This window comes from Rattus norvegicus, chromosome 8 (genome assembly GCF_021556685.1).
Source record: "Rattus norvegicus strain SHRSP/BbbUtx chromosome 8, alternate assembly SHRSP_T2T, whole genome shotgun sequence".
Taxonomy (NCBI): domain Eukaryota; kingdom Metazoa; phylum Chordata; class Mammalia; order Rodentia; family Muridae; genus Rattus; species Rattus norvegicus.
The window spans coordinates 104,503,653-104,518,383 of record NC_141541.1 but is presented as its reverse complement, the minus strand read 5'-3'; the positions used below and the strand labels follow the sequence as shown (position 1 = coordinate 104,518,383).

At 45.5% G+C, this 14,731-nt stretch overlaps 1 protein-coding gene across 8 annotated transcripts in view; it reads right to left on the bottom strand.

The window, feature by feature from the left end:
• Gk5 (glycerol kinase 5) overlaps positions 1 to 14,731 on the bottom strand; it is a 70,594-nt gene that overhangs the window by 27,296 nt on the left and 28,567 nt on the right. For all 8 annotated transcript variants that reach the window (NM_001430550.1, XM_087563124.1, XM_087563121.1 and 5 more), the window contains 5 exon segments: positions 7,126 to 7,230; positions 9,870 to 9,996; positions 11,920 to 11,980; positions 12,170 to 12,243; positions 12,424 to 12,485. In NM_001430550.1, coding sequence (NP_001417479.1) covers positions 7,126 to 7,230; positions 9,870 to 9,996; positions 11,920 to 11,980; positions 12,170 to 12,243; positions 12,424 to 12,485 — 429 coding nt within the window.

The window sequence follows — 14,731 nt, the reverse complement described above, 5'->3', positions numbered from 1 at the left end:
TTTCCGGAGCTGGGGACCGAACCCAGGGCCTTGCTAGGGCCTTGCTCCTGCTAGGCAAGCGCTCTACCGCTGAGCTAAATCCCCAACCCCCAGCCTAACCACTTTTAAAGAAGCCTTCCGACCTTCCTGTGGAAAGCCATTTACTCAGCTGCTGCGTCTACTTAGCAGTTAGCACGGCTACATATGTATAAAATAAATATTCGCAAATATTTAGGAATGAAAGTAAGTATTGCAGAAGATTAAGCTCAGAGCCTTAAACATGCTTGGGGCACTCTAATTGTTGGTATTCTGTCTAAGCTCCACTCCCACAGTTACCTGGCAACAGCCAGGTATGCTCCGCCCCAGTTACCTGGCAACAGCCAGCTGTGCCTGGCACTATAAAGGGGGCTGCTTGCCCCCTCCTCACTCTTCCTTCTCTTGCTGCCCCACTCCCCACCCCACTTCCCACCCCACTTCCCATACCCCTTTCCCTCCATGCTCATGGCCGGCCTTTACTTTTACTCCTCTCCTCTTCTACTCTTCTCTCATTAAACCTTTCCACGTGGAACCATGTTGGCTTCGTGTGGTCTGTCTGGACGAGAGTCAAGGTTTCTACCCCAACAATAATATCCCTAGCGCATCTGTTTACTTACCTACCGTTCTCACAGACAGGATCTCACCAGAAGCCCCTGCTGTCAGGCCTGGTGCTCATGTAGCACAGCGTAGTGAGTCAGTCCTCCAGGGAGCTGATGTGATGGTGGCTACCATCACACCCTTCGGACTTTCTTAGGACGAGATACTGCTATGTCACCTAGGCTAACCTTGAAGAAATTCTAGGGTAAAGCAATTCTCCCGTCTCCAGTAGCTATGCCTAAAGACACGCACCGCTGGATCCTCGTTAGTATTCCAGTTAATGTGTGTCTTTCTTGGGAGACTGGGACTTCCAAGGGGGCAGGAGTGCCACCTGTGCCAACCAACATGCAGTTCCAGGCACATCCTGCCCACTCACTTACGAACTGAATAATAAAGTTTGCAGATATGAAATGTTCCTAAGACTGAAATAATAAATAATAATAACAATAATAATAATAATACACTGAGAAAGGACGTGGCAGGGGAGCAAAGCAGAAAGTCTACAGAAAGGCTTGTGGAGAACTGTGAAAAGGAAGAAGTAAACTTGAAATATAGGTAACAGGGTCTCTATGTAGCCCTGGCTAGCCCAAAACCTGTGGGGATCATCCTGCCAAGGCTGCAGGGGTCTGTGCACATGTGTCAGGGTGTGTGTGTGTGTGTGTGTGTGTGTGTGTGTGTGTGTGTGTGTGTGTGTGTGTACGTGTGCACGAGCGAGTGCGCATGCACTCATGACCACACCCATTTTTCTGACTGACTTAGAAGACCTTCATCACCTGATTCTGGGTTTTCCCACTTATTTAAGGGTAGAAGGGAGGGGGCAGTAAAGACCTAAGGCTTGGTTACAGCCTGGAGAAGGGAAGAGCTCCTCAGTCTGACAAGCCCTGTTTCCAGAACACAGTTTAGGGTTTTTTCCAACTTACCAATAAGTTCTCAGAGAGGGATACCCTCAAATAAATGTTTATTTTTATGTAGATTTCCCGCAAAGAGAGCAAGAATTAGCTACGGAGGGACTGAAACTGAAAGGTAAATCAGCAACAGACTGCCTACTTCTCTAGTGGAAACAATTGTTGCATTTTCTGCCCAGAGGCGGGCTTGTCTCCAATCTGAGCTAGGAGTCCAGGGGCCTTTCAAGGTCAGCGTCCTGGCTCTCTCTGAGGCTTTCACTCTCTCTGAGAATCGCCAGGAACAGCCCCAGCCCAGCTGACCAGCAAAGATTCTGTAACGGGCATAAGGTGTCATGTGGAACTCGGAAATCAATGAATGTGAAATTAAGTATTCTGGGTTTTTCTTCCTATCTCCATGGGGGTGAAACTGAAAGACATTAACTAAAGACAAGAAATATGTAAGCTATATTATTTTTATTTCTGATAATCTAGAAGGGTTTTGTTGTTGGTGGTGGTTTTTTGGGTTTTTTTTGGGGGGGGGTTGGTTTTTATTTTTACCCAGAATTTCTCTATGTACCCCTGGCTGCCCTAGAACTCAGCACTGTAGACTAGACTGGCCTCGAACTGTCAGAGAGAACTGCCTGCCTATGCCTCCCAAGTGCCAGAATTAAAGGGGTGCTGAAACATTTTTAAAAGAATTGTTTATTATTTTATCTAAGTGAGTACACTGTCGCTGTCCTCAGACACACCAGAAGGCATCAGATCCCATTACAGATGGTTGTGAGCCACCATGTGGTTGCTGGGAATTGAACTCAGGACCTCTGGAAGAGCAGTCAGTGCTCTTAACCACTGAGCTGTCTCTCCAGCCCTCAAAAACATTTTTTAACCTTATGGCTAGTGTTCTTACCCACTGAGCCATGTCTCCAGTTCCCAAACTTCTTTTTGAGATGGCTAGGGTTTTTACTGTGGATGTAGGAGAACAGCCAGAAGCATCTGGAATTGTCCAGAGCAGGGAGATAAAGAAGTAGACTGAATGTGGTGGTCAGCAGTCTGGTCCTGGTGATGAGAGAAGCAGGAATGGAGGGACATGCAGGGGAGAGTAGGGGAGAGTGGGGGGGGGCAGAGGGAGAGCAGGGGAGAGCAGGGAGAGCAGGGGAGAGTAGGGGAGAGTGGGGGGGCAGAGGGAGAGCAGGGGGAGCAGAGGAAGAACAGGGGAGAAGGGGAGGGAGAGCAGGGGGAGCAGGGGAGAGCAGGGAGAACAGGGGAGGGGGAGAGAGCAGAGAGAGAGCAGAGGGAGAGCAGGGGGAGCAGGGGAGAGCAGGGAGAGCAGAGGGAGATCAGGGAGAGCAGGGGGGACACCAGGGGGAGCAGGGAGAGAGCAGGGAGAGAGCAGAGGGGACACCAGGGGGAGCAGGGAGAGAGCAGGGAGAGAGTAGAGGGGACACCAGGGGGAGCAGGGAGAGAGCAGGGGGAGCAGGAGAGACAGGGGGGGATAGCAGAGGAGAGCGGGAGAGCAAGAGAGCACAGAGCTGAAATAGCAGGGTTAGGAGGAGACTAAGTAGCCAAGGATGGAGGCTCATAAGCTGGGGGAGTTTAACACAGGGGAGGGGCTGAGAGGACTAGGAAGTGAGCAAGGCCTTTGAAATGTGTGAGGGGAACCCCCGAGGGAGCCTGGAGCCACTGTGCTTTGGAGCGCTAATACGGATCCCAGGCAGCCATCTGTCCCTTCTGCCTTTTGATATTTGAGGAAATGGAGTTTCCTCTGGGTCTGACAACTTTTTAATTTTATTTATTGGGGGAGGGACATGAGTAGGGCTACAGTGCCCTGGGTGGGCATCAAAGGACATTCTGTATGACTCAGTTCTCTCCTTCCCTCATACAGGTTCTAGGATATCCAAAGGAGTCCTCAGGCTTGGCGATGGGAGCCTTTAGCCCTGAGCCATCTCACTGGTCCTTCTCAGGTTATAAAAGTGTGTTAAAGGAAACACACTTAAGAAGGGACTTTAGTGATACAGAGCGCTGAAATAAACTTGTTTTCTTGATAAGTAACTATTAAGTAATTCTTAATGAGCTAAAACAAAGAACCTCAGAGGAGCTGAGAAACTCTTGCCTGACCAAAAAAAAAAAAAAAAAAAAAAGCCAACAGCATAGTGAAAACATCTGCAGGAAGTTAGGAGCCAGGAGACTCCAACAAGGACAAAGATAAGAACATCAGGGGAAAAAGAACACTTCTGCCTTGGCCCTGAGTCTACAAAGAATAGATTTGCTGATGTAATTTTCCACCAGAAAAGTTCCCTTTTCTGCCTTATAAAATTCCTGTAGCCTGCACCCTGCTCCTCCCAGTCTCCCCTCCACACTCTAAAATGACAATCTGCTTGGCTGGGATCAGTCTCCCTTTCTTCTCTCTTCCCATAGCTTCAACCAATCCCCACACATGCTCATAGCTCAGTGCAGGCTCATGGAGGTGGGTGGGCAGGAATGTGGTTCTGTGGTACAGTGACTGCCCAGCCTGTGCAAAGCCCAGAGTCTGATTCCAGGGAAGGGAATGGAAAACAAGTATTTTCTGCCAACAGAACTTTTTTTCTTTAAATAAATAAGCTTAATTCAAATCAGTAAAGTATAAAGTCACCATACTTTCATAAATGATAATCACACGATCTTAAATAGTCTGGTACTGTCTGTCCTGGCTGTTGTTGGGTTTTTTTGTTGTTGGCTTGTTTTTTGTCAACCTGATACAATTTATCCGGGAAGAGGAACCTTATTGAGCAAATCCTTCTATCCAAGTGCCTAGAGGCAAGCATGTAGAGCATTTTCTAGATTCATGATTGATGTGGGAAGGCACAGGTCACCCGGGGGTGGTGCCACCCCTAGGCAGAGACTGCCAGAGTTGAGTAAGAACTTAGGCTGAGGAAGTGATAGGAAGCAAGCTAGTAAGCAGCCTTCCTGCATGGTCTCTGCCTCGGTTCCTGCCGCGGGTTCCATCATGGACTGTGACCTGGGATGTGCAAGCCAAATAAAGCCTTTCCTTCCCACAGGGTTTTACTGCAGCAATAGAAAGCAGACTAAGGGGCTGGAGAGATGGCTCAGTGGTTAAGAGCACCCGACTGCTCTTCCAGAGGTCATGAGTTCAATTCCCAGCAACCACATGGTGGCTCACAACCATCTGTAATGGGATCTGATGCCCCCTTCTGGTGTATCTGAAGACAGCTACAGTGTACTTATATATATAATAAATAAAATAAATCTTAAAAAAAAATAAAATAAAAATGCTTTCTTTAAAAAAAAAAAAAAAAGAAAGCAGACTAAGACAGCTATATATATCTCACATTTTGTGTAGGAAATTTGAGTTATGATACACAGGTTGTTATTCGTAATGGCCAAAAGGCAAAAACCAGAGACACCATAATGGCTCAGTGGGTGAAAGTCACCTGACACTGAGCTTTGATGACTCAATCCCCAGGACCATTATGCTATTAGTGAGATCAGATTCCCCAGGGGGTGCTGATGCCTGCCTCAGTGGGTAAAAAAATAATCACCTGCTGCTGAGCCTAACAACCTTAGCTTGATCCCCAAGAGAGACAGACAGAGAGACAGAAAGTCAGAGATAGAGACAAAGTGCAACTGAGCCCCAGCTCCCTTGGATTGTCCTCTGACTTCCACTTCTTCCCCATACATACACACACAAATACATACACACACATACACATACATACACACACATACATACATACACACACATACACATACATACACACACAAAATAGATAGAATGTGAATTTAAAGAACATGGCCAGGAGCTGATGGTAGCACACATCTTTAATCCCAGCACTAGGGAGGCAGAGGCAGGTGATTGGCTGCCTGTTCAGGACCAGCCTGATCTACAAAGTGAGTTCTAGGACAGCCAGGGTTACACAGAGAAACCTTGTCTCAAAAAACAAATAAAATAAACAAACGAAAACACACTCACACACACACTCTCTCTCTCTCATACACACACACACACACACACACACACACACACACACACACACACAAAATAAAAGTGTAATAACAATTCTTAAAGACCAAACTACCTGAAATGCTCACCAGCTGATGAACAGGGAAGCCATGGTTTATTTGTGTGGTGGAATATTATTCATCAATGAAATCAGTAAGTATTGAGACAAGCCTGACCATGAGGAGACCATGAAAACACTCTGTGGAAGATGTCATCACTGCAGACCACGTATCGCATGACCAGGACTATGAACTGTCCAGAGTAAGCGAACCCAGAGACAGAAATGGACTAAGGCAGCAGCTAATGCACCAGGAGGAGGAAGACAACCGGAACTGGTGAGAGCGGCTCCCCACAGCAGGCTGCTTACCTTATGAGAGTATGGTCTCATAAAAAAAAAGCTGTAAGGAGGGGTTGGGGATTTAGCTCAGTGGTAGAGCGCTTACCTAGGAAGCGCAAGGCCCTGGGTTCGGTCCCCAGCTCCGGAAAAAAAAAAAAAAAAAAAAGAAAGCTGTAAGGAGCTGTGTGACTGGCGCCTCTTCCACCGGGTCAAGCTCCTTAAAGTCACTGGATTATACAATTTGGGAGGGAGTGACAGGATTTTTTGAGGTGGCTTCAAACTCAGTATATGACTGAGGCTGTTCTTGACTCTCCATCTCTCTGCCTCCATAGTCATTTTTAAACATATATACTGATTTTGCGTGCATGTGCACATATGGCCCCATGCATGGAGGTCAGAGGACATCTTGTGGAAGATGGTTCTCTCCTACTAAGTAGGTCCCGGGGATTGACCTCAGGTCTCCCAGACTTCCTCCGAGCCATCTGAGCCATCTGTTAGGGCTTTTTCTTTCTTTAGGCTTTTCTGGTTTTTGTTTTGTTTGGAAATAAAGTCTCGCTATAGCTCCGGCTGGCCTGGAATTTACTGGACACAAACTAATGTCCATGCTCCTGCCTCTGCCTGCTTAGTGCTGGACTTACAGGTGTTTACCACAACATTGGCTTGCTTCTTGCCAATTTACTAATGGTCTTGCAATCTGCTACTAATGGCTCCTTTTGTTTGTATGCTTGTTTTTCAAGACAGGGGCTCACTATGTGGACCAGGATGGCCTTGAACTCACAGCCATCTGCCTACCTCTGCCTTCCAAGTGCTGAGGTTGAAGGCGTGCACCACACCATGCCTGGCTGCTACTAATGGTTCTGACCCCTTGTCTCTGTTTGTTGCTTGTAGCCTAGTTATTCCTATACATTCCAGTATTGTATATACTCAGATTTGCCTTCTGCCCTTTTCCTTTCAAGACTAGATCTTACTGTGTAGGTCACGCTGGTCTTGAACATGGTATACAAGTCACGAGACTTCAAACTCTGCTTCCCGAGTGCTAGCTAGAATTAAAAGTGTGTATGACTATAGCTGATTCTTTCCCTCCCTCCCTTCCTTCCGTCCTTTCTTCCTTCCTTTGTGATTCTTAGTTCTAATACTTAACCTTTACCAACCCAATATTAAAAAAAAAAGACTATTCTATATTTCTCCTAGTACATATTATTTTATCTTAATGTCTCATTTGAATGGTCCATTCTTTGATCTAAAGCCATGTGGCAAATCTGAATTCAAGTCGATTTTGTTTAGAGGTGACTTACCTAACTTCTGAGCCCATACTATAGCGGTGCCGGTGTCTCCTGCATTTCCTTCAGCTAAACATACAAGTTCGTGCCCAATCTTCCATCCGATCAGCGGGTAAAAGCCTTAGAGAGTAGATATCCAAATGAGCAATGGAAGTCATAGAGCAGCTGTACAACTGGGTGCACAACAACCATAACACGTAAACCACCACACAACGCTTAGGCACTAAGCCTGTGGGGGTTCGAGTCCCAGCCCTCACTAGGTGTGGCCTCACAGTTTCTGGACCTCCAGCCTTCCTTTCTGCAAGTGAAACCCTAGAGAATGGCTGTGTGCATGGCAGAGTTAACTCATAAAGGAACTTCCATAGAGCCCAGCACACGGTCTGTACAATACACGTGGTAGGTCTCTGTTTTCGTTCTTGTTTTTTTTTTTGTTTTTTTTTTTTTTGTTTTTGTTTTTTTTTAAATTAGACGACTTTTACTAAATGAGAAAACAATATTTAAAATATACTTTAAACAAAATGGAATTAGAAAAGAAAGACCGGGAAGGGGGACAACATTTTAAATGTAAATAATTAAACTAATTAATAAAAAGAAAAGAAAGATGTATGCATTTTAAAGAACTTTGCGGGGTTGGGGATTTAGCTCAGTGGTAGATCCCTTGCCTAGGAAGCACAAGGCCCTGGGTTCGGTCCCCAGCTGGGGGGGGGGGGGGGGGCCAAAGAACTTTGCACTGTGCAGAAAACCAAACGTTTCTTGCAATAATATGATATGCCAATCCATAAAATGTTAACAGAGTTCTTAATTTAACATTTTCTTTTTTTTTTTTTTTGGGGGGGGGTTCTTTTTTTCGGAGCTGGGGACTGAACCCAGGGCCTTGCGCTTCCTAGGCAAGCGCTCTACCACTGAGCTAAATCCCCAGCCCCTCTTTTCTTTTTTTTTAATAGCATAGAATAGAATTTATTCAGGGAATGGGGAGGGGAGTTGAGAAGGTAGTAGAAACAGAGAAAGGCAGAGAGAGGGAGAGGGAGAGGGGGAGAGGGGGAGAGGGTGGGGGAGGGGGAGAGGGGGAGAGGGTGGGGGAGGGGGAGAGGGAGAACAGAGGAGTAAAGGCCAGCCATGAGCACATAGAGAGAGAAGGGGAAGGGGATGGAGGGAGAGCAAGTAGGCAAGAGAGCTCAATTTAACATTTTCAAAGACAATGTAGGACTTCACATCTATGGTAACACATAAAAGGGGCATTATTGTTCTTGTTTGTTTTGCTGTTGGACGGCTGATTTGGGGAACAAGGAATTGAACCAAAGACCTGGTGCACCACTGAGCTATTAGTTTTTAATAGCTACTGGTACATCCATGTCTCTAGAAATATGGCAATAAGTATGTTAATTGCAAAGTAAAGGCTACTAGAGATCACTTAGCCAGAGCACTAACTACACTGTTGTGTTTAATTGTGGTCTCCAAGCAGAGCACAGTGGAAAACAGTCATCACTTTTTCTAGGTTTGACCCCTCCAGCTAGGGGAAAAGGATAAGGCTGCAGAGAAGGCAGGAAATTGGATTTTTAAATGCATCTTTGAAAATGCTGAGGATGACGGGCAATGGCGGTACACACCTCTGATCCCAGCACTCGGGAGGTAAATACAGGTGATCTCTGTGAGTTCAAGGCTAGCCTGGTGTACAGAGCAAGTTCCAGGACAGCCAGGGCTACCAGAGACAAAGCTCAGTTGGAAGAGGGCCTAGCCAGCACACAAGAATCTGAGTTCCATTGCCAGCACCATACATGCCAGGCATGGCAGCAAAACCTACAGCCCCAGTACTGGGGAACAACAGCTCCAGGTCATCTTTGTCTACACAGCACATCAAGGCCAAGCGGCAAGACACGAGACTTGCTCTCAAAAACTAAAAAGGCCCTAAACGTGCATTGCTCACTAGTCGGCAACTACTACTGCCCTAAGGTGTCCAATGCACAGGAAAGTAAACTAGGATTTAGTTCAAGGAGTACAGTACTTGCCTAGCATGTTAAGGTCCTGGGTTTGAATTCCAGGAGTAGCACCCCAAAATGATAGACAGACAGACAGACAGACAGACAGACAGACAGACAGACAGGGCAGGAGAGATGGCTCAATGTTAAGAGCACTGACGGCTCTTCCACAGGTCCTGAGTTCAATTCCCAGCAACCACATGGTGGCTCACAACCACCTGTAATGAGATCAGATGCCCTCTTCTGGTGTGTCTGATGACAGTGACAGTGTATTTATATACATTAAATAAACAAATTTTTAAATAAATAAACAAACATGGGAGAAGATTTAGACTGTAATTGTAAATGTTAAACAAATATAGTATGTAATACAAATAAATACTTGGAAAGCTGACCAAAACAGCCTAATCCATCCATCTGTTATTTTGTTGTATTAATAAGTTTGTGTTTTGGGCTTTTGCCTTGAGTTTTCCAAAGACATTTTTCTATATGGCTCTGGAACTTGTCTGTAGACCAGGCTGGCCTCCAGCTCAATTGGATCTGCCTGCCTCTGCCTCCTCCTGAATACTAGGATTAAAGGTGTGCGCCCACCACCATCTGGCAACATCTTTGTTTTTAATACTGCTAATTTAATTATTTTAATTAATTTAAAGGCAATGGTGATTAATTATCTCTAATAATAAAATATATGAAAGAATATCTGAGACATGAAGTGGGGACTTGATATGTGATATGCATCACAAACATAAATGTAAATTTTATCTAACCAACAAGATTATTTACCTCCGTTAACATGCTGAGGGGTTTTTCCGGTATTGATATCCAAAAATGTCCCAGTTCCCATGGTTAACTTCACATCTCCTGTCTCGAAGCAGCACTCTCCAAACATGGCCGACTGCTGGTCACCAACCTGCCAAGATGCCCGACCGTCAGAAGCACACCGTACCAGTGCCTGCCTCCTTACAATCCCCTCCGCATTTACACGACTCTCATGATTACTTATTTCTCTTGCCCTTTCCCCCATTTCCTTAGGTTAAAAATGAACCCTAAAGACAACAGTTGCATAGTCCGAGGGTCTCTCTGGGCCAGCACTGCAGGCAAGTGACTTGTCCAAGGGCTAATGGTGCCAATTTAGCTCATGACTTTTATAAATGTGAGTAATTTTAGAAATGTCACTAGGAAAACAGCACTGAAACAGTGTGCCGTTTGGCTTCACCTTAGAGGTTTCCTCTCTCTGTCAGGACAACTGAACTCACATATTTATTTTACTAAGGTACAAGAAATAAAATGAGAAAGCTGTAAGCATGCTATTGCTTTAAAATATTACAATTTTGTTCCTATGGCTACATATGAATACACAAAGATACTTAACTACTACAGTCTGGGAATCAACCCTAGACCCTCCTCACACATGCTGGTGAGCGGCCTACACTGAACTACACTCGTAACACCACTTTCATTCTTCTTAGAGATGGGTTGCCATGTTTACCAAGGTAGCCTAGACCTCCTCTCTCACCTCAGCCTCCTGAGTAGATATTAAACACACACACGCACGCACGCACACACACACACAGTGATAAATATTTAAAAAATAAAAGGTAAAACTCATGTATTAAAGCCTTCTGAGGCCAGGCATAGTTGAACACGCATCCTCAACCCTGGAGTCTCTGAGAGGAGGGTCTTAAGTCAGAGGCAAGCCTGGACTAACAACAGGACCCTGCCTTACATGATGATGATGATGATATTGATAATGACAGTACTACCTGGATAAGGAAGACAGAGGCACATGCGTGCAGCCCCAGCACTTTGGAGACTACTTTGAAGGCAGACTACTCATTTTTAAGTAAATAAACTTACTTCTCCCCCTCCCATTCTGACTCCCTGGCTAGTGTGGAGAGTCCATCTGGGTACAGGTGGCCTCCACCCCATGTTTAAGCTACTGTAGGAAGAAAGGTACCCTGAGGTTCTCCAGCACGGCATCCTGAGGGTTTCTAACTTTGTATGCTCTCCTCTGGCCAGACAGCTAGAGTCTAACAGTAAAAGAAACCTGAAAAACAAACCCAGGAGTTTTGGAGTGGCTCAGAGTTAGAAGCATTTGTTGCTCCTGCCAAGGACCCAGGTTCAATTCCCAGCACCCACCACAGCAGCTCACAACCATCTGTAACTCTAGTGCCGGGGGATCAAATGTTCTCTTCTGGTTCTGCAGGTGCTGCTCATATGTGGTGACAGACATACATGCAGGCAGAGCATCCAAACACATGAAGTAAACAGAAACCTAAAGCCCAGCAATTATTTTCATGCCGGCAAGCTAAGGGCTTCATAACATCCAGCCACAACTTCATCTTCTAGCATTCACTGGCTGTCTACTGATTTTCTGATGAACTATGATGACATTGCCGCTTTTAGAATCAAAGCATCTACAGAGGTGGTCTATTACTCGGCATACAGCATCCTTAGAAAATGTAAGTTTCCTTAGGTATCGAATGTTTCTCATTCTATACATAAAAGAGATACTAGACAGAATGTGTGTTTCTTCTTCAGTGCCGATATTGAACCCAGGGCCTCGTAAATGCTCTAACGCTAACACTAAAAGCAGTAGGGTCTTACTGTGTAGCCCTCTGTCCTGGAACTTGCTATGCAGACCAGGCTGGCCTCAGACTCACAAAACTTGCCTGCCTGTGCCCAAGTGAGTACTGGGATTAAAACCGGGAGCCACCACGCTCGGCTCAGGCATTATTTCACTGAAGATGTTCTGTTTCTCTTAACGCTAGTCCCAGCTATCCAAACACATTTATTTAGTTCTCACACCCCATCCCCCATGTCTTCTACTTACCAAGGCAACAACTGGTATAGGCACGCCAAATATCTCTTCATCCACTGATCCAAAATTATAGCTTTAAATAAGATTGATGAGAGAGTTAATTGTAGCTCTGGCCACACTCATCCTAAAATCCAGCTGACTGCTTTTCACGTGGCCCATGATGTTACAGAACAGATGCAGAAGCACGTGAAAAAGAAAGTCCCTTCTCCCAGCGAAGCGAAGGGAAGTCAAAGGCAGTCGTGTGAGTTTCTGATGGGTTTACCTGGTGTCCCTCACAGGAGGCAGGATAGAGAACGGGATGGAGACCATGGTGGCTATAAGCTTGCTCCAGCGCATCTGTGCATGAGAACATGGCGTCAGGATGTGCGAGCTTCCGTGCTCCACCCCTACCCACATGTCACAGCATCATGTCATACGCGACAGACGTACATGAGGGTTGTCAACTGCCATCATTGACAGAAGAATCTAGCCTGCATTGCAGAAAAGCTGGTGATTCAAAAAAGAGAGAAGTCTTACCGCATAGGGATCAAAGAATCCAGTTGTGCTGGCATTTGAATAATCCGTGGCATAGGAAGAACCTAAATTTCCATTAGAAATAACACATTTATTATCAGGAAACATAAATCACCTAACCTTGGCTTATAATCTAGACCTTTGTCTATCTTCAAATTCATCCGAAAATGGATGTTTGCGATGTTCAAGTTTCCAGGAAAATGCCCATCTAAACCTTTACAAACTTTTACGGTGTTTTATTTTGATTGGAATTTTATTTAAATTTTTCAAAATTACAATTATGCATGTGTTTGTGTGCATGTGTACTATCACAGCACTCACGTGCAGATAAGAGGACAATTTCAAATACTGTGTTCCCTCTCCACCTCATGGGCCCCAGAGACCAGATCTGGTCCTCAGATTGGTAGCTGGTGCCTTTACCCCGTTTTAGCCTTCTCACCCCACCCCGTTATATACCACTGTCTGCATGTGGAGGCCGGAGGGCAACTTTCAGTAGTCAGCTCTCACCACCATGTGGGTTCTAGGGACTAAATTCAACAGACACCATGACAGGCTAAGCCATCTTACCAGCCCCTGAACATTACAAAAGCAACTTTAAAAAGCTTAGATCCTGAGTTTTAAAGGAAGGGGTGTCACGATGGTAAGTGATGAACCCTGCCCCCTCACATACACCCTGAAGTGTATCCAAGTCCAGTGTTATCACTATTTAATTTTTCCAAATCTTAAAGCTAGACTTATTCACTTCACCTTAGGTGTACTGGTGTTTGGCCTGCACGTATGTTTGTGTACCGCATGTGTGCTTGGTGCCCTTGGGAGTCAAAAGAGAGCATTGGATTTCCTGGAACTGGAGTTAGACTGGTTGTACAGTAACACGAGGGTCTTTGGCAGTTAACAGCTGATCTACTTCTCCTTTCCAGCCCCCCCTTAAAGTTAGCACACACAGCAATGCATTTTACATGTCATTACACTCTGTTCTAGGTTGTCTCTCTCCCTTCTCTTCATATCCAGTCTAACTTTCCTTCCTTCTCCCAGACAAACTGCCCTTTTGACTTGATGGCACATGTATTCCCGCACCCTGTTCCCATCCCTAAAAATCTCTTCCCTCACTCTCATGATCCTCTGGCTTAATGACTGATCCAGACTCAGACACAGACAGACAGAGAGACAGACAGACAGACTCAAATATAGGTTCTGAAAATGAGAGATAACGTGGTATCTTCTCTTCAAAGGGTGGGTTGTCTCACTCGACGTGATTTCCAGTTCCATTCATTTTCCCGCAAACGTCATGACTCCATTCACTGTTTTTAGAGCTGAATAGAACTGCATTTCGTGGGGGTTGGGGATTTAGCTCAGTGGTAGAGCCCTTGCCTAGGAAGCGCAAGGCCCTGGGTTCGGTCCCCAGCTCCGGAAAAAAAGAACCAAAAAAAAAAAAAAAAAAAAAAAAAAATCCGCACCACTGTCTCTAGCTTTAGGGCTGGAGAGATGGCTCAGCGGTTAAGAGCACCCGACTGCTCTTCCAGAGGTCATGAGTTCAATTCCCAGCAACCACATGGTGGCTCACAACCATCTGTAAAGAGATCCGATGCCCTCTTCTGGTGTATCTGAAGACAGCTACAGTGTACTTATATATAATAAATGAATAAATCTTTAAAAAAAAAAAAAAAAAAAGAACTGCATTTCGTGAATGTGCCACATTTTCTTGTTCTTGATTGGTTCGTTGGTGAACTTCTAGGCTGGTGTCTTTTCTTGGCTGTATGAACAGCGCAGCAGTAAACATGGATGTGTAGGTATCTCTGAAGCATGCGTAGGGCCAGGTCACATGGGAATTCTCTTTTAACTTGTTGAGAAGCCTCCATAGGGATTTCCATCATGGCTGCACAAGCGTCCATCCCCAGCAACGGCGATGAATTGGGCTCCTCTTCCCATCCCTACCACCTGACGCCATGTCTTCTCTTTGCTTCTGTTTTTTGTTGTGCTTTGAGACTAGGTTTCTCTCTGTTGCCATGGCTGTCCTGGAACTTGCTACGTAGACAAGGCTAGCCTCAAACTCACAGAGACTCACCTGCCTCTGCCTCCCAAATGCAGGGACTGAGAGCCTGAGCCACCACACCTGACTTCCTTGATCTTCTTTTTTTTCCTTCCAGAGCTGAGGACCAAACCCAGGGCCATGCGCTTGCTAGGCAAGCGCTCTACCACTGACTTTTATTTCCCTTGGGATTAACTCACTGAATAAAAAGTAATTATTAGCCATTTTTAGGGTGGGGGGCGGTTGTGTGAGATTATTTTCCCTGCTCCGTAGGTTGTTTCTTTA